At 37.6% G+C, this 25,769-nt stretch overlaps 1 protein-coding gene across 5 annotated transcripts in view; it reads left to right on the top strand.

Moving 5' to 3' along the window:
- INPP4B (inositol polyphosphate-4-phosphatase type II B) overlaps nucleotides 1-25,769 on the top strand; it is a 296,620-nt gene that overhangs the window by 194,089 nt on the left and 76,762 nt on the right. For all 5 annotated transcript variants that reach the window (XM_087736750.1, XM_087736748.1, XM_009468757.2 and 2 more), the window contains 4 exons: nucleotides 4,057-4,161; nucleotides 10,326-10,434; nucleotides 19,358-19,535; nucleotides 24,859-25,071. In XM_087736750.1, coding sequence (XP_087592876.1) covers nucleotides 4,057-4,161; nucleotides 10,326-10,434; nucleotides 19,358-19,535; nucleotides 24,859-25,071 — 605 coding nt within the window. The remainder of the gene's footprint in view (nucleotides 1-4,056; nucleotides 4,162-10,325; nucleotides 10,435-19,357; nucleotides 19,536-24,858; nucleotides 25,072-25,769) is intronic.

Genomic DNA, 25,769 nt, shown 5'->3' on the forward strand with positions numbered 1-25,769 from the left:
ATGTTTTAGAATGTCCTGGTTCCTCTTCCGTTCCCATATGGGATGCTTCTTCTTTATAAACAGTACACATTGTAACTTCAGCAACCAAGCTTACAGTGGTTGATAAGAAAGCAAGACAGGCATAGATTTGACTTCATACTGTAGTTGCACAAAAAATTATGTTGAGAGAACATTGTAGAGACTGGAAATTTAAGTATTCACAAGATAGAAAATGCTAAGATTAGAGATGTGAGTACAACTTTAACTCAGACTTTTCAGGTCAACATATTTCAACAGTCTTTATTTTCCCATTGTCAGTGATTCAGACCAAAAAAGATTTTACTTTACAGTTCAGCCTGTGTAGGCTTCGTACTTTATCTTAGTCAGCACATTGCCCGAGTTTGGGTTGAGGCAGTTCTCTCTGTTCTGAAACAGCTTGAAAATTGCAGTGCTCTGGAATACCTGTGCACCTGCGCTGGAGATCCAGATCCTCTTGGAATTAGGATTTGAGTTTGCGATCAGCAAACTGCTACTTAAGAACTCAACAAGGTTGGTTTACTAAACTAGATTAGGCTTCTGTTATCTGGCCTTAGATGCAAAATTCCTGAGTCGGGTCATTATTTTGGGAAGTCTTATTTTAAGACAGGACCAACTGGCCACATTCCTCTAGGAAAGCCATGGAGTGCTTTTGCGTCTGCCTTTGCTTCACTACCATGTTGGCAGCCAGAGATGTGTGGAAGCACTAACTCGTTGACACTCCCTGTCCCTCCTTGGTACATCCAAAGCAGGTTAATGTTAAAATGTTTAGCATTTTTGTTTTGTTACTCACTGAAAAATTGCTTTCCTTTAACAAGGGGCTTTTTACATGTATCTTGTCACAAACTATTCTGAAGGAGCAACTCCATGTAAGTCATCTAGGTGCAAATATCTCCGATCTCCTTTTGTATCAGCGCTAGGAAGGACTGTTCTCTTGTAAGCAGTGTACAGAAGGGGAGATAGCATCTGTAAATAATTTTTTTTCCAAAATATTTCCACATTCCTCCTATACGGTCACATATTGGGTTTTCTGAGAGAGACCTACTTCATGCTCAACTGAGCTATTTGTGCAGTTTAATGGAGAAGGCTGTTAGTAGACCACTTCGTTTGCTTTTAAAATTGAGAGATTGGAGTGAAAGTATCAGGAGACTGCATTAGTGTTAGACAGCAATTTTGGCTTAGCAGCATATTTACTGAAAATGGAGGATTAAGGAAGTTAAGACTGTTTCAAATTTGAGTTGTTTTAGCAAACATTTTTATCAAAAATGGGGGAGAACTTTAGAGAATAGCAAGTATTTTTGTTTCAAGGAAACATAACAGGAATCTAAAAGGGTTAGGTAACATCAAAACAAATCATTTCAGGTTAATCGAAACCACAGATTTGGTGATTTTGGGAGGGAGTAGAACTTTGAAACGTTTTTTGTTTGTTTTAGTTTGACCCGAAATTATATTCCTCCCCGATTTTTTTTTTTCCATTTCAGTTGTCAAACTAAAAATTCTATTATTCATCCAGCCCTAGGAGAAGAAAAGACAATCGAGGTTAAGGCAATTGAATATTGCTCTGGAGAATTGGACACTATCCCTGCCTCTGTCACAAAGTTCCTATGTGACACTAGGCAAGTCAGACTTCAGAAGTGGTTAGTGTGTGTTCTTCTTTTCTGGAAGCCTGGCAATAGATGCAAGCTGTTTTGCGAAAGTACTCGGTACTTATGGATGTAATTCAGCTCAGTGGGAGCTGTGCTTCCAAAATGGAACGTGATGTTGCATTGTAATGCGTACTCTGTAGAATGAGATCCTCCATATCTTATATTGATGCATTGTTTCTTAAATGCTTCGACCTTAAGTTATTCTTTGCCATTGGAATGGATAAAATTATAACCCTTTTACTCAGCCAGTTAAAATTATTCTGTAAATATTTGTAAAGCCCTTAGAAACTGTAGTGATGCATGCAGTGGACAGATTTGAGGAAATTAATAATCCTGTCTTTGTGGGAGGCTTGAGCAATATATTTGAATCCAGATACCGAAGTTAAAGTTGGAAACAAAATATTGAATCACTGCTTTTAAAGTGAGCAGCAAAGACCCTAAGCATTCAATGAGCTGGAAGAAGCCAGTATGTAATATGTCATTGAAGTCTATTTCACAGTTCCTCTGCAGGTGGATGTCAGATGAAGGTTGCGTCTATATTCTGGTATTTCCTAACTTTGAAGAGTTTAATCTTGCAACAATAACAACTACTATTTTAATAGATGGAATGTAGTTTTCTTGTTCCTTAAATACAACTTACCAAGTTATTTAAAAACACGCAAGCAAACTATACTGAAAAATTGTTTTATCATATGGATGATACTGGCAAACGCAGATTGAGATATTAATTCCACTGCATGGATCTCTCATACAGAATAGCTGACAGCAGTGGGTGGTTATTATCCCGTATGTTTCTGGCACTGGGCAGGAAGGGATTGTTGCTTCACAGGTCTTTCCTGAAAAGAGGAATAACAAGACTCGGTAATGCTTCATGTGTTCTACTCCAGTTCAGGATAGAAGTGTAATCCAGGGAGAGCAGACTCTTCTGCCTTCTACTCTTCTTTTGCTGGTCCCTTTTAATCTGCTGTCATCTTATTCTCCTCTTAGCCTGCCAGTGTTTCCTTGTCTCAGATCCAGTTATCATTCCTTAAGCTTTGATCTTGGTCTCAGCTGAATTCTTATAAATAATCTGCCCCCTTTCTGTTTTCCTTCCTAATGATTTGCAATCTCCTCACCCGCATTATTCCCATTTCTTTTCTGGTACAGTTCGAGTTCCCTTCACTGCTCCCGTAATTTTGTCTTTCTGTGCTTTCCAGATGCACGTTTCCCACTGCTATTCCTCATCCTCAATGACTCCAGGTTTCAGCCTGCATCCCCAGGTTTCCTATAAAATCTGAATCTTTGACTCCTGTCAGTTGCTTTTCTTGCTACCTTTGCTCTTTGCTAAATTATTATTTTAAGTGACTAAGCTTAGGTAGCAGCCTGAGTTGGTCTGGAGTATCATTGGTGCGCTCTGGCAATGTGATTTGCATTGGGAGGCTTGTGTTGGCGTCTGTGGCAGTTTCAGCAGATAACCTCTAGCAAATCTTGATTGAGCAAGTCAAAAAGAAGAATTTCAAATATTTCCTTTATCTTTTTTTTTTTTTTTTGCAAGAAAAGGTTGAACCTTTCCAAAGATTTTTTTTTTCTTTTTAAATCCTATCTGAATCAGAGGAATTTTAGTCCAAATGTTTAATGGTTGACAAAATGATGGGGCGCTCAAAAAATGGTCTAAGTAAATGTTGGGCTGCCTGAGTGAGAAGAAAGGACCACCTCTCTTTTGTAATCTACACCCTTTTATTTTATATATATGCTGTATCAAATATCTCCAGGTAAATTATATTTTCATACTGTCAGGCTTTAATTATATTATATTCCTTTATACCACCATAGAGTTATTCATAATCTCATACTTTTGAAGTATGCAACCAGATTCCCCCCTCCCCCCCCCCCCCCCGAGCATTGTGCTTCTTGTGATTCTGGCTTTTTTGAGAGAAAACTAATTTCTAGCTTTTCTTAAGCTAGTTTATGTTTCTTTATTTGAACTTTCTAGGAAGAATGCATAGCCTAGTCAATGTAATACTTTTGTTTTAAGAAAAAAACTGTTACTTGGTGAAAGTGTAATAACATTATAGCTCTCTACCCCTGTGTTTTTAGCGCAGAATAAACATAATGCACATTAACTGTGACATTGTTTCCAGCAGACTGCAGACCAATTTCAGACAGCAGGAAAAAATGTCTATCACCTAGAATAAAAAATTAGATTGTTCTGTGAACTAAAAGCTGCTTTGTTGCTTCCAATATGGATACATGCTGAGACTCGGTTGGCGAACCATTCTTCTCGTAATATACAATTACACATTAAAAGTAAATTAAAGACGTCTCCGAACATACGAATATTGTCCTCGCATTAAAAAGAAGACGAAACATATGCTGGGTGCTTAAGATAATGATTCTTTAAACTTTTGTTTTTCAGGTTCTTCCTTCAAATCAAGCTGTAGCAAAGGAGAAAAAACATTAGAATTCATCCCAATAAATCTTCATCTGCAAAGAATGCACGTGCATAGTCCTCGATTGAAAGGTAAAGTATATTCTGTGGAGAAATTCCCTAAGTATGACAAAGTATGCTTTGAAATGCAATTAAACTTGCAACTGAGAGGTATGGTTTCCATTTTAGCCCTTTTTAAGATGTAAATATCTTAATTTATATATCCAGTTTCAAGGATGAATGTTAGGTGGACGTGTTTTCAGATGAAACCTTAAAACCACAATAGAACTGAAAGGTATGCTAGTTAGGGAGATGAATCTTGGTCATTTTGAATTTTTGACTTAATGGTAGGGTACTGGCAACAGTCTTGTTAAACTTTGTAAGTGGGACATAAAGATGCTACAGAAAAAAAGCATGGAAAGTAATAGCATTAAATTGATTTTTTCTTTTTTTCTTTTTTTTTTTTTTAAGTAAATTTTTGTGTAATTTCAGCTTACATAGATTTGGAAGAATGCTGAGGAGAAAAGAATATCACAAGAAACACTGTGACTTTTAAAGAAAATTCTGAGATTCATTTCATGTTGCATGTTTTTTGCCAATCAGTGAAGTTTGTACAGCATTAGCTTGTTTGTAAGATCCATGCAGTATGGCTTGATACAGAGGGTTTCTTGTATGAGTAGATTGTTGCTTGGTTTTTTTGTTTCTTTGGTGGTTGTTTAGGTTTTTTAATAAAATCACAATCGAGCTTCCAAATTCATTATTTAAAAATCTGTACTGCTGTACAAGTTTCAAGTGGTTTATTTTTCACTTTGTTTAATGGGCTTTCTGTATCCTGCCTTCATTTTGTGTACATATCTGGAACCTGCCTGTCTTCCTGAAGGGTTTGATTTCATTCTCTCAGGCCTGTGCATCTGCTTCTAAAACCCAAGCTTTTGGTTTTGGATGTTGTTTGGTATATTTCTAGAGCAGCTGAGCATGTACTGTCTGCAGAGGACCACACTTACGTAAATCATGAGATCAAAGAAGTGACCAGCTTGCCTGTCCTCCACATTTCTCTACAAATTCTGAAACTGGCACCCAGACATACTGTCACTGAGTTTGATCAGGAGTCCTGAGTCTGTGCTGAAAATTAGGAATTGGGTCCAAAGTTAAAGCTATGCAAGGGATTTCTCTGCCTCATCTTCTGAAGCCACAAGTTTTGGATACTGACTGCAGATCTTGGAAAACTAAGGAGTGGTTAATGCAATTTCTTTTAAGTTCTTTTTTTAAAATAAATTCCAGGGGTGTCATGCTCATTTTGCTTCTATGATGCTTCAAACAAATAAGTAAATGCAGAATGTATGTTCACTAAAATGTATTGGTAACTTATGCACGGTTAAAAATATTCTGTTGTAGCAGTGCAGAACTAATACCGTCATGATTCATACTGACACACTGCACAATGTTCAGTAAGATTCACATCCTTTTAGGGCATCGGCTTAATTTTTCATTGTGATCCGTAATGTCAGTGTATTGTAAAAGCCAGTCTTAGCTGTCTTGTTTCTAAGGTGGTTGTTTTTTTTGACCTGCTGTGCCACCAGAGATAGCAATGGAGCACGATACGTTTCCTCCCAGAGATTACCAGGATGAACTGACCAGCCTAGGCGATGAGAGTTGCATGGTTCCATTAAGGATAGTATTACTTCTAAACTTAATGTATGCTATTTCTTAGGAAGCCTTAATGAGCCCAGCGCTGCTTGTGCCTAAATCAGCTTATTCAGTGCTACCCTGTGCCACGTAAGCATTTGCTTAGTGTTAAATAAGTGCAAATATCTCACTGATTATGCTGAAAATACTGCAAACTTCTAATGCCTTCTGGAAAGGGGGATAATTTTCTGTAATGTCTTCTGTGATTCTGTTTAATACAGAATTCTGTTGCTGCTGCTTGCATATAGTTTTAGCAGCATCTTTTACAGATAAAAGATTATATTGGTACATTCATAGGAGCAAATCATAGTGCAGTGAATAATTTGTTGATAAATTGATATCTATTAAATTTGCTGTCACTGTAGAAACAGGGAAATTACACTCTGTAAGGTTTTTGCCTTATAAATACACTCTGCATCTAAGCACATGGTAAAACAGTAAGTACAAACAGTAATTATGGGAGTGTTATTGTGTGAACTGCTGATGTCCATCCACTTCTGAGTTGGAACATGGGCACCTCTGTCTGTTAGATACTGTATTGGTTCAATATTTTGTTACTACTTTTACTAAACAACAGTGCCTTCAAACATTTTAACAAGATGGGGATTTATAGTGACAGGATATGACAACAGAAATTTTAATTTAGCTGATGTTTCGCATTTATTTAATTAACTCAAAAGCATTTTTAGATTTGTAATGACTACAGGTGGCCAGAACCTTAATTTTATGTCTTTCCAAGAAAACCTCTCTGGGAACAGGGCACTGTATATTTATTTCCTAAATAAAAAAGTGGAACGAAATATGCTACTTAATCACCCACAATTTTTACACTACTTGAGCTTTGTTTTGTTTTTAATGAATTTTCTCCTTTCTCCTCCAAAACCACTTTGCTTGTGGCATATGGTTAATCCATAATTGAAAAGGGTACAGAAAGAGATAAATGTTTGAATCATCTTCTAAACTTAGAACTTTGTTTAAATTATAAAAATTTTCCTTTTTTGCTTTAGCTAATGTTCACTTCAGTGATGTGACAATTAGATAACACTCCTCTTGTTACACTCAAGTTTAGAGACTGTGAAACATTAATAAAGAAGAGAACTTGTGTTAAAATCAGGGAATTTCTGCCTACACATATTTTTGGAAGACTGACACCTTAGTTATGGGGAGCTCTTTTTATTTCTCTATATACAAAATGGGTTCCTCAATATGGTCAGGATATTCTCGTAGCACTGTAGTGTAAATATAACAAAAAGTAATTGAAGATTGTTATTTGTCTTTGGAGAAATTATTTCTGTATCTATTACATAGCCACTGTCCCATCTGTTTAGTTTACCGAAATAAGTTTTGTTTTATGAGCACTAAAGAGCTGTGTCTTGTATTAGACACGTACACTTTGAATAGTTTGTAGCAATTGCTAGTCATTCCAGAGTAAGCAGCACTTTGACATCAAGTTGGTCTTTCTGATCTTGTGCTTCACTTGGCATGTATCAAAGGGCACCTGGAATGTAACCAGGAGGGGGAAGCATGTAAACATTCACAGAGGTGGTGATGAAACAAGCTGATGAGCCATAAAGCTGTCATTAACCCTTGCACTGTCAGATACCTTAATTTTGGGACTGCAAGATAGGTTTTAATCCCATCTATCGTGTGTATGCACATGGATATGTGCTTTTTTGTTCAAGATGCTCAGTAACAGGTTTATTTTTACTGAACTTTGATTCGGGATGTTATTGGGTACTGACATGGAATAGAAAATACCTGTGTATTTAAACTTCCAGTAGGAACAGCTTTGAGAAAAATACTATTTCATTATGGGGTAACTGTACCCCATCCATGTGATAACACCACGTTTTGCTCTGTTCATCATACTACAGAAGTTAAATTTATATATTGCCATAGCTTTGCTTTTGTCCCTGTTTATACATTAAGTGTGCTTGTTTTAAATCAATTTGGTGGGCTGAAGAGATTTTTATTTTGCTTCTCATCAGTGTGAGACACTGACTGCCTCCTGTGGAGGCAAGCAGGTTGCTTCAAATTCGAGATTGAGCTGTGCTTGACATAAAAATCCCTCAGTTCTTTAAACTGGTCTGATAAACCTTAGGTTTATGGAACTTCTACTGTGTTGCTGTGGTTGTAACCATGTTGCACAAGCTCTGTTTTATTCAGGAAGGTAGTGAGGTATTTTATGAGCAGGTAGTTTTTATTTCTGCATGGTGACGGAATTGTTGGTTTTGGGCAAGTGTGTAACTGGTGTTAGTGTTTCACTTGTGTAGGTAGGACATGAGTGTATCTTTGAGTGAGAATAATTAGTATGAAATGATGATTGATTTAAAGCTCAATTTCCTTGCACTCTAATCTTTTGCATTTTCTCCCTTCGAATTCTGAAGTAATTATTTGAGGAAGGGCTGAGGGTTTTTTTAACATCTATTAATTAACAATTTGGGGGGAGCATGCTGACAATATGATACAGCTCCTACAACTCTCTGCTGCAATTTAAACTTTGCCTGCACTGTAGAGGGTTGTCAGCACTAGTCTCTACTTGAAGTGGACGATGGTTGTGAGTTACTGGAGCACTCCTGCTGACACAGCACGTCCTTCATAAGGCATTCCTCCCAAGTGTTGCCGCACTTTCCAATGTACTGTGCTCTGGAAAGTGGGAGCGAGACTGCCCCGTGCCCATCACCAGGGTCGTAGACATTTTCTTCTTCTTTGCCATCCCACTCTCCCATGTTCGCTTGCATGGAGTGGGTGCTGAGCTGTTCTGGGTGTGTTTGTGTCTCAAACAGCTGCTCCTGGACCATGCTAAGAGGAGGCCACGGGTTGAATGAAAGCTTTCTTCTGCGTAAATTCCCCCAAAGTAGCTATAAGCAGGGTTGCTATTTATTTTTAAAACAGTTGGAAAAAGCAACAAGCTTCAGTCTTTTAAATGTAGTTTCATGAGTTACCTGTAAACATATTCAGAAGCCATTATCTAGCTAACCTGATGGGTTCATCTCTTATTTTGATTTCAAGCCACCATTGTTTTGAGCAATAGAACTACTTACTGTCAAGTATGTATGGAGCTCTAACAGCCTAAGATTGTGTATTACGGATAAATCTCTGTGAAGACCTGAAAGAATGGGCTATTTAAGAATCTTGAAGCTCACCTGAGGCTAATGAAATTATGTCACTTCTCCTTCTAAGTGGAAATTGAAGAGTCACCAATTCATTAGAGTTCAAATCAATTTGAGCAAATATGCTTTGCAGTTCAGCTCTGGAAGTAAAACATAGTTCATTAACTGTGAATCATTTTTACAGTGTTCTTGCTTTTAGGGATATATTTGTCATCAGAATGCAAGAAAAAATCTATTTTAGGAGAGGATTAGATTTTCATTTACATGGAAAGCTTCTTTGATGAATAAAATAGTTCACAAAAAACCATCCTCTAAGGTTTCTTTTAGAAATACATTTTAAGAATGAGGCATTCTGACCTGTATTTTTATACCTCCAGTGAGTTTGGGCACAAAACAGGTACTGCTTAGTGCAAACGTAAATTCTGCAAATGTAAATTTAAACTTTGAAGGAATAATTATCGTGGTTTGGGATGTAACTAAATCTTCATCTCTGCACTGACAATCAATCACAGGCACAAAATGGGAGGCTGTTTTTAAAAAGCTGTTTAATCTCCATTTCTGTAAGCATACATCCATACGAAAAGTTCATCACGTATGTCACGACATCAGGTACATACAGAGAGTAACAACAGTTCATCTCAGCAAAAATTTCAATAGTATAGTTTATTTCCCATTCTGGTAGCTTTTTAAGTGAAAACAACTGACTTGCTCTTTGTTTATAAGCATATGTAAAAAGTAAGTATATGTCATAGAACAGAGCTCTTCGATTTAGCATTAAACGGGTAATTGTATCTGAAAATGGAAGCTAAACAAATGCAAACTCGAAAAGAATTGGAGAATTTTACTAGTCGCATTGATTAATCATTGGAGCAACTTCTGTGGGAATGCAGTGAATTCATTGTCGCTTGAAGTCTTTAAATCAAGATTAGATGTCTTTTTTTTTTTTTTTTTTTTTTTTTTTTTTTTTTTTAAATGAGATGCCTTCACTCACCCAGAAGACATAAGCTTGATGCAGGAAACATTAGCTGTAATTCTGTAGCCTGTATTATTGAGGCAGTCAGACTATTCCATCATAATGGACTCTTTTGACTCTAAAATGCATGAATCTGTGCATCTCAACATGACTACAAGTTAAATAATGGAAGGGGTAATAAAGTGAAATACACAAAGGGCCAATTTACTTGGCAGCTTTGTAAACTGCAGAGCTAGACTATTGTTCTACACTGTGGCATATAATTTAGATGTAGCAATAAATCAGGTAAACTTTCTAAGTTGTGCAGGTGGCTGTATGGAAAGATTGATTAGTTCTCGGGCCTCCTTGAGACGCAGATTCTCGATTATTCCTTGGAAATAATACAGACTCGTTGTCCTCATGTCTTGTAGAGTAGATATCATAGTGTTACCGTACCTTGGGCATAGGCACATGCAAATCTCCGTGCTTGTCTGTTCCTGTTCCAGATGCTCTGTATGATGTCATCACTGTGGGAGCCCCGGCAGCCCATTTCCAAGGATTTAAGAATGGTGGTCTCCGAAAACTACTGAGTAAATTTGAGGCAGAAAGACGAAAGTAAGTATTTTTATAAGTAGCTATGAAGATATCATTACAGTTGCATTAAAATGTTATGAGCTCACTGAGTAACAAAACAATTTACCCTGCTGAATGCATGGAAGATAAAAATCTAGTAGGACTGGACAAGGATGCATTCATAAAATGGTTCTTTTATCTTCCCTGCTTTGCTGGACTGCAAAATTGAAGCACAGTTTACTTTTAATGTCAAGACTTATTTTGAACACAAACTCAAAATTATGGAATTTTCATCCCATGTTTCAGGAAGCTTGAGGAATATCAGTGCTTGAAAACATGCTGTTCAGAATGAGATCTCTCTTCAGTAATTCTTGTGCTAAGTGGAAGCTATAGACAATTTTTCAATAAAGAAACAGTAGCTTAAGGTAGCATCTTCATTTCTGACAGCCCTGGGCATATGTGAACAAAAAATGTTTTTAGCACACCTGTGAAGTAAATAAGAAACTACTCTTTTTCTTATTCTTCAGAAAGCCAAAATGAGACTAAGCAAAGATAGAGGCCGTAACTAGGGTTTCAGTTTGTTGCTCTACTCAAATACTTTGTTAACCACTGAATACGTACAGAAGTGCTAGTTGCATATTTTGCTAAGAACTGGACATGTTTGTGTTTGTTGCTATGGCTGTTAAGAAGTTTTGAGCAGCCACAGCTGTCACTGGCAGCACCCATAGTTGTGATTGCTCAATACTTGGACTAACTGTGCCAACCCCATACAATCAGTGGCACAGCATTTGAAAGGGAGCGCGGGAAGTGCTGTATGTACGTTAATCTAAATCATCAGGACGCTCCATAGAAAATGAATTCCATTATATTCAATGCTCAAAAAAGTTTCATAGGTACAGTATCATAAAGAATAAAAGGAGAAATTATAAAAATCTAATGCTGACTTCTGGGTTCACTAGAAGTTGGCATCAATGCTAAAACCAAACAAAACCAAGCAGATATATTTGCTTTGAAAACTCTTATTATTTTTTTTTTCTGTTTGCACTGCATGACATAAAAACCCTATTAAATCTTCTAAAATCTTTCATTTCCCTGGCCACCTCTGGTGACAAAACTTGCCAATGAAAGAGGAATGTCACTGATCACGAGACCCATGAATGGACTTTTTGTTAACAGTAGGTACCTATTGTGCTGTCAGCAGACTGCTATAGGCAGCCTTAGCCCCATGATATGGAGGCCTACGAAGTACATGCTTCCTGATGAAGAAAATGTCTAAAGACATTTCTTAAAGTATCAGCTACTTAACTATCTGATTAATATAGTTGCAATAGTATTTCATGGGGTTTTATGATATTTCATAATAAGAAGTTAAAGTCATAAAGAACTTTGCAGTTCCAGCCCTCAGTGTTCAGCTTTCAGAAAATGAACCCTTTCTCACTTGCACGGTCCTTGCATGTCCACGTTGGCAGAATGTGATTTTCCAAAATGGAGGAGAGCTGTTGAGGCAAACTTGAAATTATCATCTCTGATTTTGTTCATTGGAGAAAAAAGGGAAAATGCCTTATAAGGAGGAGACCTAGTCTTTCTTGAATTCTTCGTGGGAGAGCACATAATGCAGTATCTCATAGGAATGAATAGACAATGCCCTTGTTTCTTGCTTGCCCTGTTTCTTACTTTCTTACAAGGGGAGAGGATAAGATGATGGGCTAGACTCCTTTCTTTGAATCCTGTGCAACGTTACATGTCAAAAGGCTAGGATGGCAAAGGATACTCAGTGCAGCACAGCCTCTTCTCATTTTCATTCACCCTTATTTCACTGACTCAGACCATGCATACCTCTAAGTTGATAGAGGATTGCGTTCAGGAGCACTGGATAAAGCTTTGTGCAGGTTTTATCAAGGCATTTCATACCTGTTTCGAAGTGCCTACACATCATTTCATATTTGCTCTGCTTTTTAGACTTTTCTGCATCCCTCAGAAGCATCTGTATGTTGGTGACTTTCAAGGACAGGATACTGGACCTTTACTCTGACAGTGCAGTTTTATGTGTTTCTTTGTTCCCCTGGAAGAGCAAAAGTCTGTCTTTAGGGTGATATGAGGAGGGTAACTATGTTACTATCCTGTCAGACTCTTCCTAAAAAAAGAGCCTGAGTCAGGCTAACAAACTTAGGTTTGAGCACTGAAAACAGGGGACTGCAATTTTTAGCGAATCACTTACCAGACTTGAAGAAATGGTCACTTAGTGTATGAATTTCCAGAAAGTAGAAGGGAGGAAACCTCCAAAATTCATCTTCCTTTCTATCTTTGAGGGCAGGTCAGAGAAAACTCCACATTTTTTTTCTTCAACTAGAAGAGCTTGTATGAGTTGAAAGACAGGAGAAAGCAAGCTCTGAATATGATTTCACTTACTTGAATATTCAAGAGTGGGTCTACTTTAAATAGATACATGAAAGGAACATTCTTATTCTTACCATGGAGAAATTTCTCTCACTATGGCAATGACAACTTTATTTTGTAAGCACCTGTTTAACTGCATGAGGATGCTTTGAGGACACATAGCATTTCCAGGGGCAGCTTTAACAATTTAAATTTTCTGTTTTACAATGGGAGCAGCTTTTCTGAAGATTCGGTTGAAGGGAGAAGTGACACCTTGAGATATCAGTCAGAATATAAAATGAACAGAAAAAAATGCAGATTTAGCAGCCGTTTCCTCTAGGCTAACTGAGCTGAAGACCTAGAGGAAGATGTGGGAAGAGATTATTTCTCAAGCCAATCCCAGTAGCTTTCAAGACTGTTAGTGCACATGACAGAATGCCTTGCGTGCCTTTGACCTTCAGGCTGATTATTAGAACAGTTTAGTGAAATATTCAACAGTGTCAGCATATCACAAAATATTCCTTGCTCAAACCTATACTCGTGGAATTAACAGACAAGAGGAACTGTTAACTGGTAGCAAGGTTATATCCCGCTTTGCAAGAGCGTAATTGCATTTGCAATTGCCAAACCAAAACAAGAGTGAAACATATGTTTCATGAAAGTTTATCTAACAGAAGAATGTGGAAAATGTGTATCTGAAGATAGGTCTGGCATATTTTCTATAACATAAAATAAACATTTTTGTGCAGACAAAAGAGGGGAAGGTATTGTATAATAGCAGTTATTAAAAATGCAGTATTTTTGCAATTCTCTCATTTGTTAACACCAAGCAGGTCATATTAAAAGGAAAAAAAAAAGGTAACTTTCTAAAATACGATCTCAAATAAGAGGGGGAAAAGTTTTTCAGGTGAAAAACAAGACTTAGTGGTATGTGATCTGAAGCCAGGTCCATTGCTTTATAACCCATTCACAATCTGTACCGTTCTTTATCTGCAACAGAGACAGATAAAAGGCTTTACCACTACGAACATCAGGCATGGCTAGAAGGCATGACTCTAGCATGTCTGTCCCTTTAGTAGCTAGTAGTGAACTTCATAAGACCAGTAAGAACAATGGATGCTTTTTTTTTTAATCTTGTTTAGGTGTGATAATATTTAAATTCAAATAAGTGAAGTGTGGTGATTAAGGTATGCTAAATCATTGCAGAATATTAATTATCTGTGTACGATATACATTTATTTTAGAATTTTTTTCATGATACTGTATTGGTTTGTTCTTTTTCTTTTTTCCTTCCCTATCTATTTCTAGCTAAAAGAGAAAGTCAGTCAGTTGTTCAGATTCAGTCTTCTGTTGGCCTGCTAGTATAGATTACTTCTCCTTCCAGCAAATGGAAGGGCTTGTCTTCTCATCAGTCTAGATAGCACAGCAAATTATTATTTTTAGAGCTCATTTGTGCAGGAATGTTTAAGGCAGACATTCTGTAAGTTACACCCATATAATGCCTCACTGCTTGAAATGTTCATAAATCACTTTCAAGGTACACCAAGGACTTTTCTTCTTATTTAAAATCTAATTTGATGATCCGTGCTTTAGCCAAAACACGTAGACTTACGGTTACAAAATTTTTTTAATGCCCCAGTACTAACCATCAGGAAAAACAGAGGTATCCCACAAGCTGCGTTAGGTGCTGTGATTCACTGTGGTTTTGTACACCATTTCTAGCGCGTTCTTTAGAAATGATCCTGCTTGAAATTAGGACAAGCTTAAATCTGGAATAGTCCTGAAAAGGATTTTCTGTTGATTTTTTTTTTTTTTTTAAGCCATAAAAATTTAATTTGGGTTTGAACTGTCTCAAAGGACCCTTTTTTGTTTGACGAGGCCTAGATTTTTGGTCAAGGTGTGAGGTGTGCTCCTTCACTAACATACTCTTTACTAGAGATTTTTACTAATGCTGAGATCTTCAGGGTTCCTATTACCTGAGTTTCATAACCTTCAACCCATTTCCATTCTCTGAGGAACCTGAAATGGTACTGTTTCACAGAAAAACCCAGAGATGTTGAAATAATAATGATTTGTGTTTGATCTAGTTGTAACCTTTATTCCCAAAGGGAAACCACAGCCTGTCATGCATAGCACTTTTCAGAGACATTATTCTTTGCTCACTTTCCCCTTTTTTTTCATGTGCGCGTGTGTGTGAGAGAGAGATTAGACTTCATGGAGATGAACATTTTTTCACTGATGGTAAAATCAACGTATGAAGGTTGTTGGAAGTTTTGCTGAGAAACTGCCAAAGTTTGTGCTATTCATTGAGATATAAAAATCTCATGACACTATTTTCCAGTCACTAGGCTTTCTGGACAGAATTGCCTGAAGCATTTTCTTAAGCAGGCAGAAAAGAAAGGGGAATGGGGCTGGGAAAAGAAGGGAAGAAGGAGTTGGGGGAGCTTTGCATGCAAAGGTTAGAAAAGACCGTATGTTTTGGAGAGCAAGAAACTATTCCATATGCATGGACTCTAGGAGTGGCAGGAGGAGAGTGGATCCTTGACTTTGCCATCCTTTCTTGTAATGCGCACTTCAGTGGGCTGCCAGGAAAAGGCTCCGCTGAAAGGCACCATTTAGCCTCAGGCTTGTATTGAGGCACAATACCTTTTTTTATTCTGATAAGAACCATGCTCAGTTACCCTGCATAAGATTCTCCCCTATGTTAAAGGCTATTTGCATCTTTCCACCAATGTAAAGATACTCTGAAATTAATTGGAAGAACTGTTGAAGGCTTTCCCTAGGCATTCAACCTTCCTGGAGTGAGTCTTCCTAGGAAAATTGACTGTGAGATTCACCTATGCCACTCGGGCATCTGTCCTACTTAGGTCTATAGAGGGCTGATGAGGGGCATCTTGACCTTTCTTTTCACTGAAATTCATGTGCCATTACCAGTTGAAGGCATTGATGTAGAATTATTCCAAGGGTCAGTTAGGAATGAAGAGGAAATAGAAGAGTGGCAAGAGAAGCTCTTTGCATGCAGCCTTAGCCGTTCCTTCAAGATAAGGATTCGTGGAGATTTGGACTTGATAAGTAAAGATAGATTAGACAGAACTAATAACGTAGTTTCATTTTCTTCAGTATTCAAAGTTAGAATTTCCAAGTTTGTAAGGCAATCTTAGGGAAGTTAAAAAAATTAATTTGTGCTTCTGAACTCTCTGAGGCCTGTTTTCAAAATCTCAGCACTGATTATATGGTTTAGTTTTATTTCCTGAGGCAGTGAATTGTCCTGGTTTTTTTTATGTAATCAATTTATTTTTGATTGTAACTTCCCACTTTAGACAGAATACATGTGATGCATAAATAAGCTGCTGAGTTGGTATCTTCAGTAATGTAGATAAGCTTGGGGTTATCTGGGGGTAGATGTTCTTGCTGTGTATGCTTTAACTGTGTTCTTGATGCTAATGTCTGCAGTTTTGACTGTGAAAAACGCGAGGTCAAATGTTCATTGTTGAAAGAATTTAACCCAGTCCCAGATGGTGACAATTTAACTCAGTCACACAAATTACTCAGTTAACAGCAGGAGTGGAGTTACTCAGAGTGTCATTAAAAAATAGACATTTAGCATATTGCAGTATTTATTCTCAGGCAAAAACTTTGTTAATTTAGAGTTGAAATTGCAGGCGTAGTCAATGTAATCTTTACTCAAGTTATATGACGATGTCATTAAAGCAATTTTGAAACTGAAATGACCACTGATAGTCATGTGTACATAGTTAATGATGGTGCCAATATATGGAAGTGATTAAGTGTGATTTTATATGCTTAGTGAAAGCTTTGAAACTTAACCCAGAAGACATTATTATAGACTTTTTCAAAAGGTACGTGACTAATAATATATTTTACATATCAAAGGTAGATTTTCATAGTGCTGCTGATTTCCCGCACCGGACCTACCCATGTGGCCTTTGCCCTAATGTAAAAGTTTCTTCATACTTGTAATTCCTTTCATCTGGTTTCTGCATTAGGACACCTGTAAGAAGTTCCTCTATATTTTCTATTGGCAGCTGCTTCTTTTAAGTAGTACTACTTATATACCATAGCTATATGCATCAGCAAGCTCTAAAAATAGTTATTTATAAGGAAACTAATTTAAGTTAATTGGAAGTAGAAATGTCTTTTCACGAATGGTAAGGCCACAGAAAATCTCAGGCTAATCGTAGATGCAACAGTGTCGAGACTCAACAGTTAGAAACTTCAGATACTCCCAAACATGTTGTTTCTGGAAAAAAAAAAAATTACTCACTCTCTTGAGGGGAGAGGGGAAGTTGCCCTCAAATTCTGAAAGAAACTGAACATTTGGAGTCATCTCATGCTTTCTGGGGTTCAGGATTAAAATTAGCCAAATAATGAGGCCTGATAGAACGCTTCATTCTGAAGAACGAGTCCTTCTCTCTTCTCTGTTTCCTTTATTTAAAAGCTATGACTGACTTTATTAGAATGAGAACTATCCACAGGTTTAGTATCTCTCTTCCCTCTTTTCTTATAGCATTGTCTGTAGCTTTTCTGCTGCAATATTCACTGAAGCTTAGAGCTGTGGGAATCAGTGAAAATGATCTGGGAATTAAAGGCTGAGGGGAATCCCAGAAAGGAGTATGCGCATGGTGAGCTTGATAACGGTGTTGGCCAGATTCAGCCTGCAAAAAGGCTGTTTGATAAAGGGAGGGAGAAGCCTGAAGGGGAATTAGAGAAGATTATTCAGCACTGTGAAGTATTAAGACTTTTAAGACTATGTCTTCACTACAATTAACATAGACAATTACTCTCTGTCCCTGCCCTGTCTACTGAGTCTGACAGCTTGAGAGTTGCAGTGAATGTAGAGATAGATCTAATTTTGGAAGTTCATTTCACCAACAGTGTTGCCACCTTGAAGGCAGAGCTGTAGCCGTTTCCTCACTTCTCAGAGGGCCAGGGATTTTTTTGCCCAATTCATTAGGAGAGACAGTTTATACAATTCGTTTTCTTGAAATATTCAGAATTCTGACTTCTGCACTCAGCAGTCTAGTAACTCGTGTAGTGGACTGCGAATTGGAGACGCGTAGTAATTTTGGTGTGGCTGGTAGCATGACTGATGACGGCAAAGCTTCGCTGATTCAGATGCCGCTCATCCTGACTGCCTCTACAAAGAACGGTATCTAAAAATGGAGACATTGGGACTATAACTCGGCAAAGTACCTAAGCAAGTGGCTTAATTTTAAGACTGCTTGAATCTGTCCTTATTTGCCAAAAGACTTAAGCCTTTTAAGTTTTATGGAAGTGACTTCATTTGGACTTCTAAATGTGTGTTGCATATGTCCTTTATTGAATTAAATTTAATTTCTAATTTGTAGAAAACTAATGAGGAGAAACTGGAAGGGCCACTAGAAGACACAAAGGGGAAATGGGGGGAGTGACGAGATCTGGAAAAAGACTGAAATGAAAAGCAATGCATGAAATTCAAAGGATTGCAGGAGTGTCAAAATTCAGGTCTTGATATCTGAAAGAAAGAAATTAAATCAATGGGGAAAGGGTGGAAGAGACTGAAGGATGAATGATGAAAAGACACAAGAGGAAAGAAGGGAGATACATACAGAAGCGACTGAGGAGTAGTATGTACATTGCTCTGGCATTGGTAATGTTCCAGGAGCTGCTTGGTTATGTTTTTCCTGTGTTAACATCACAGGTTAATATGAAACTGCAAAAGATTTTGGTTAGTTTCTCTGAAAGACTGAAGCAGGGCTTTATAAAGGGAAGGATTATGTCCAAGAGTTTAAGGTGGGGAGATGGATATACAGCGAAGAACCAGTAGGTGTGTGCATGCTGTCTAAAATGGTATTTTGGCATAATAGTATAAAAGGATATTGTGTAATTAGCAAGTGTTGGGGAAAAAAATGAAGGATAGGAAAAGAAGTCGTGCAAAAGAATTGCAGTAGTTTGTGAACGGTTAAAAGGAAAGTAGGAAGTTTGCAGTATGCATCTGTGTGTTTTTTTAGTAATTAACACCCACACCTCATTTCTGTGTCTTTTCTCGCAAATTAGACACGTGGTTGTTATTGGAAATAGCTCTGGTTATCACCACTTCCTGGACATCACTGATGCTAATCAAAACGTGGCGTGGGCCACTGATCAATTAAACATTAATGACTCATTTTGAAAGACTTAGTGAGGTAGTTAATAATGTGATGGGGAGTTCAGTTGGAAAAATAAGGAGCCTTATGCTCTTTGTGATCATTACCTGACTTGGTCAAACCTTTTGTTTCTCCAGAATTACATTTTTAAAAATAAATAAATAAAAATCTGTTTTTCTTATGTTAAGATCAGTCACTCAAAGGGATGATTAGGTTGAACAGTACTGCTTGGAGCATTTGGTGGTGGGCAGTCTGTTGTCCTCTACTGTGCAAGCAAGGATTTGTTTTTACCTTTAAAGGAAGGAGCATTTCAATTATATCAGTGAAGTTCAGGTATCTGTCATTTTTTGCAAAACTAGTGGTAAGATTTTTAGCACGTTAAGCATTTTTATTAATAGCAGAAATTATTTTGACATCATGTGACTCTTTTTCTGTCATTACAGTACTGGATACCAGTGTATTTACTATTCACCTGAAAACACAGCCAAGGCAAAAGAAGTTCTCAGCAACATCAATCATCTACAACCTCTCATATCAAGCCATGCAGACCTGCTGCTTAATTCTGCAAGCCAGCATTCTCCAGACAGCTTGAAGAATTCTTTAAAGATGCTTTCAGAAAAAGTAAGATTCAAATCTTCACTGCAATGGAAAATGGAATAATCAAGTCTCTAACTGCTGGGGTTTTTTCTGCATAAATTGACTTTCATAGCATCAGGAAATGTTAAATAAGTTCTGCTAAAATAAGCTTCAAAATGTTGCTATCAGAAAAAGAATATTATTTAGCATTTCTGTAGGCTTTCCATGTAGAAAATTAATGAAATCTATAAAATTTGTCTTTATTTGAAAGTATAATTAATTTAATTTCATGTGTCTTTATTATCCTCTAGTGGCCATATACTAGGGTTTATCAAAAATAGATTAATGTAAATAATTTTGTGGTATGATAAACGGTTATTTTATTTCTCTTTCTGTGATACTTCAAATTACTGCTTGTGGGAGGTAGTTCAAGCCAGGTTTGTGCATAGGGTTTAGAATAATAGCGTGACCAGAAATGGTGATGCAGTCTGGAAGAAAAAGCTAGGAAGTTGGTGCCAGGAGGTCTCAAATTTTAATCCTCTTTCTCCTATTATACTCCTCTGTAGCTGTAGGCTCTTCCTCATCTTAGTTTCTTTAGCTCTAAATTAAGGAAGATAATATTTTCCACCTGTCTCACAGAGTGATATTGGAGATTAGCTGAAGTCTGAAGTACTTTTAAGCATATGTTATCCTATAGAAATATTAAGCACTATAGCTGTGACCAGAGGGGTTGAAAAAAGTTTCCCATCGCTTCATGGGCCGTACCTTCTGTAATGTGATCTCAATATGGCTTAATAACACTATCAATAACCATTTCCATATATCTTCAGCTATTGGGAAGTGGCAACCCCTGTGGTCTGTTGAGCACTATTATCTCAGCAGTACATCGTTCAATGGGAGAGTTTCAAATCTGAATATTGAGCTCAGCCGCATACTGTGAAGGCATTGCATTGGAGCCACGGGGGAGATAAACGTTGCTCTCGGTTACAGATGTGTAAATCCACAGTAACTCTGAGAACACTGGAGTCACTGCGAATGTCAGGGATATATAGGAAAGTAGAATTCAGCCTGGAAATCAAAGGGAGGAATTTAGGGTTGGGGTTTTTTTTGTGGCAATTATAGTGTACCTTTCCATGTAGTACTGAAAGAGGCCATTTTTAGCTGTGCATAGAAAAAGTGGAACTGCTCTGTTAGCAATTAGTTCAAAGAGAAGTAAAGCAGATCAACAAAGTCTTCGTTCTGAAGATTCAAGACCTGGTTGCTAAGGAATTTGTATGTTAGCTGCAGCCATTTGCTTTGCCCTTCCCACCTTTGCCTGTCTGGGCAGGAGGAGTGGACTATTTCAGAGTGGCTGCAGGCAGCTGTGATGGTTCAGACCCACTGTTTGAACCATAGCCTATTGGAGAGCCTGACTAAGGGCCAAAAAAGACAATCCATTCAGTTTGGAAAAATCACAGATATTTTAAATTTATCACTGGTGGTTTAGTTGTATTATGTTCATATCAGCTTTTCAGGGCCAGGATTAAATTGCTGGTTAGTGTATGAGCACAGGTTCCCAGAAGTGGAAGCACAAGTCTCACCCGACGTAGTCCACCTGACAGCCCATAGTTTCTATCTAGCCTCCACCTTTTGCTTGGAAGAGATGAATCCAGTTGTCTGAAAAACTGCTACATGAATGGTTGAATACCTGCTTCCCTGTCTGTTCCCAAATTTACCCTGAGGGGAGGACGATAATTGAAAAAGAGGGTGGGACCATTGCTGAGGAAGCTAGCGTGGAGGGCCAGCTGCTTGTAAAGAAGGGAAAAGAGTTGCAGAGGAAAGGAAAGACTAAGAAGCAACTTCAGGGAAGGGCGATATTAAGTTTCAAAAACCCAAACTGGGTGAACCCACACAGTGCTGCAGTTAGATCCCTCATGGTTAATACAAAGCATCATCTCGATATCCTAAGATAACCTATCTGTATAATCTGGTACAGTATGAGAGAACCAAGACTAACAGAGTGTCCCTGGTTATATTTAAGATAGGTTGGCATGCTCTTCTGGGTAGAATTACGTGATGCCTACCTGCATTCTTGAGGCATATGAGGTGCTTCTGCTCTCCCACCTTTTGTATACTTTTTATATGTAAAAAAGAAATGTTCTCTTACATTTGAACTTGATAGAAATTTAGAAATTAAATAGCTGTTTGAAGAAGCGATAAAAATGATTTGCCTGGTGATTAAATTGCTCAAGTTTATTAAAAAGCATATCACTTTTTATTTTAAGATAATGTTAAGCTCGATACATAGAATAAATCTTTCTAAAAACATTCAGTAGCAGTGAGTATGTCTGAGCTATCAGTAATGTGAATTACAGTTAAGTATTTATGTTAGAAATGGAAGGACTGGCTGCATGCATTGAAAGTGGAAAATTAAATCAAATAATTCCACTGCTGCTTCTTAAATTGAGCTTATTTTCTCATATTAAGCATGGTTTTACTTCTCCATATATGATTTGCAATTTACTGTAGTGTTTTCCTGAGGCTAACCTTTTATCAACAGTTTCTGTTAATTGATTAAGGAAGCCTTTAGCTGTCGACAAGTGTATCAGCATTTGCAGCTTGCAGAAGGCTTGATAAATTCATTTTCCAGCTATGCCTATCTTTGTTTGCAGAAATATTCTTTAGTCAAGTATCTAAAAGAATTTGCAAAGTTTTCGTTTCTTTGTATAGACTTGTTTTGTGATTTCAATACAATTTTATAAATAGTGATGTTCTGCAAATTTAGCTGTACTGAGCTGTAAGAAAATGTAGTTAAAATGTAGATTGTTGTTAAACCAATGGAATCCTTGAATGGAATTTAATTACAGAAGCATTTTAGTCTCTACATGAAAAAATGGAGGTTCACTTCCATGCTAGTTTGCTCTTTAAAATGAATTTTCCCTATAAAATATTTATATTAAATTAAATTACTTAAACTTTTCAGACAGGTACCTAATATACATTGCAGTCACACTGGGCATTCCTTACTTCAAGCTGCCCAATACTTGCAATTTTCTGAAATTTAAAGCTTTTTGAGTTTACCATGCCTGATGCAGAGACCTGAAATGATCTCAAACAGACTTGGAGGGGGAGGGGAGATACAAAACCTCAGCAAAACCATGATAATGTCATTTCTAAGGACAGACGAGTAAAGTAGTTTGGACTCTTGATATGGAACTGTAGAACAGTCTTGAAGAGGAGCTCTGCTGTTACCATGCAAGAAAAGACAACTCTGCAAGTCTCACTTTGCCTCTTTCTTATTGAAGATTGGTAGGGTTTACTGGCAATATTCCTCAAAGACTACAGATTCTTTGAGCATGCACCATGTGGATGCTGGAAATACAGAAAATTGTGAAATTTGTGAAATATATGAAACTGTCCTATAGTGCAGATCAGGACTACCATGAGGCAGTCCTGAGGGCTATGTATAAGAAAACTGTCTCTGTTTAAGCACCCTTTCCCACAGGCAGCAAGTTAGTAAGGAGGAGACAGAATGGGTCTGGTAAAATTGCCAGGGAGATGAGTAGTGTTGCCAAGCCTAATCACTAGGGAATCCCAAATCAAGTCTGAAAGAAGTCCTGATGTTGGTTTAAAAAATCGTAACTTAGCTTAGATATCCCTAAGGTTTTTATTTTTAAGACTTTTGAGTTTTATTTGCAGCAAATTTTCAGCCTTTCTATGTACAGCCATTAAGGATCAAAAATATCTTTTTCCTAAACATCATGAAAATGGTAAAAAGCGGAAAATTCTCAAGCAGGTACTTAACCCAGCAGCCGGAGCTTTAAGAAAACCATCCATTATTTAGAGCATTGTGGTCTAAATGTTGGTAAACTTTTGTGGGGGTACTGAGGCAGGAAAGCAAGAAAGATAAGGTGAGTAGGAGTAGAGGCATACAAGAGGGGAGCAAGTACTAGCAAAAAGGGATGGGAGAAGAATAGAAGCAAGAAGTTCAGAAACTGGGAGAAAGATTTGCAGGAAGATAGATGCTGACACTTGAAACTTGTTTGGTTTGGGGTTTTTTGCTACTTCTCCTCCAGGTTCTATATAAGAAGCATGAAAGGGCTGAATGAAGCTTGTCTGGGCAACCTTTATTTCTAGCATTTCCTAGCTTTGTGTGACTGCTTGTTCAGGCTGGTTGCTCTGACTCTTATCTACGTGCTTTTCCGCATGCCTGTTTAATTAAGATTGTGTGCCCAAAGGCAGTTCAGCACCTGAATCTGCCTATGACAATCCACTGTGTTCTGGGTAAATAGGAAGGCAGCTACATCCCACTGACCTGGGATAAGTAAATTCAAGTAATTGTGCTGTTAAAGAAATGAGAAACAGTGTTTCATCATCACCTCTGACTGGGGAGAGGAGCTATGTTGATGTAACCAAAATTGCAACTCTCCCCAGCTGTCTGTCACTGCAGCTTCGCTAGCGGTTACCATCCTGTAGCGAAAGGGAACATATCCTTGCACCTCACCCTCTCCTGTTCAGTAAGCTGGGTCAGCGGACGGGAGGGCCACGTGTTCTGTGTGACTGCAGGAGACTGGCATCTGTGGCAGATTGGTGGCAACAGCAAGTGCTGTTACGGGGAGACAGAGTCTAGAGATGCTAAAGACCATATGCAGAAAGCATTTTCCTTTTCTTGTTGGCGTGGAATGGAGATAAATAATGCAGGGAGGTTGGAAGTTTTTGAATATGGTGAACTTCCAGCTGTCACAGTCAACAAGAAGGATTTAGAAAAATGATACAGTGGTTGAATAACATTTTCAGAGAGCCTGGAAAAAACTACGTCAAGGTTTCCTTTCTTTAAAAATAAATAAAATAAAGCTAGAAATCAGGTGTCATCACCTGCCCTGATATCTGAGTTGATACTTACATGTACCAAAATTTATCTCTGGAAACACTGCTTTTGCAGACACTGCAATCTCAGCAGCGTAGAGTGGTGTGCTTTTATTTAAGAAGATCCTTAAATTTGTTAATCGCATTTTATCTGACACTTATTTGGAAATTATTGAGCAGTGGTTGGTTACTCTTGGAACTGGTTCTTGTAGAGGCTTGTCTCTGCAGGCAAAATTTGGAACTTGAATAAAATAGGATTTTGTGAAAAGATGATCTCTGACAGATACTGTATTTTGTGATAATCCCTTAGAACAATGGAACTGTAGAATGTGTTGATGTCCCAAAAACCCTTGAATTTTTCCTCATTGTTTGTTGGTCTATTTTGTTTTCTGCCTCTCAGGGTGGCCTGAAACAAATATCCACTCTGCCTAAGGGTAACTCAGTGTTATAACAGCTATGTTGCAGTATTGCATTCTTTGGTCTAACCTTTTCATTAATTTTTTTTTTTTTTTTCCCCTCCTAGACAGAGTTATTTGTGCACGCATTTAAGGATCAGCTGGTCAGAAGTGCCCTTTTAGCACTATACACAGCCCGGCCTGGCTGTGTGCTGAAGAAACCAGCTGTGCCTAGAAACAGTGCAGAAGAGGGGAGTGATTTACAGCACCAGGATCATCCTTCTCAGATGAAAAGACAGGACTCTATACCCCATCATTCTGAGTATGATGAGGAAGAGTGGGTAAGTTGTCAGAAACTCTTGGTTGGTATTCAATCCTAAGCCCTGCGAATCAGCATAAGCAAATACAAGCCCTAAGTGTCCTTGTCACATGTTATTGGTGGGGAAAAGGAGTGCAAAACTTTGAAATAATATTTTTCAGATGCATTGTATATTTTGAAACTAACTTGAAAGAATTTTCCTAAATACAGTGTGCTTCTGTGCGACTGCTTCGTTGTGGATGTAACAGTGAGGATGAATATCTTCTTGCCCAGACAGGAAAATCGTCTTTCTTTGCTCTTACTTGAGTTCTTTTTGCTAGTTAGGCAGATTTAAGGAGACTGGAACAGCATAAGCTGTTATGAGGGAAATTTTTTTTTCTTTTTTCTTTTTTTTCCCCAAGACTGAATATAAATAGTTTAAATACACGACTTAACCCTCAGCAAAACAGAGCTGTTTTCCCTTAGACCCTGTTCTTAGAGGATGTCTGAGATTGCATAAAAGAATTAAACATGGCTTTTAGATGTTAACATTCTTAGCATATCTTTCAAAGATATGTATTATTTATATGGCTGAGATTTTGTAAATTAATTATTTTGGTGGATGTGTTCACAATAGACGTGCTTCACTGTTACATACACCCTGAACTCAAGCTATTTTTATTCAGTTCAGGCTCATACTTTCAGTTCATCACTGTATTCTAATAAATGTAAAGGATACCA

This window comes from Nipponia nippon, unplaced genomic scaffold (genome assembly GCF_047370975.1).
Source record: "Nipponia nippon isolate SJK-2023a ecotype South Korea unplaced genomic scaffold, ASM4737097v1 scaffold_6, whole genome shotgun sequence".
Lineage (NCBI taxonomy): Eukaryota > Metazoa > Chordata > Aves > Pelecaniformes > Threskiornithidae > Nipponia > Nipponia nippon.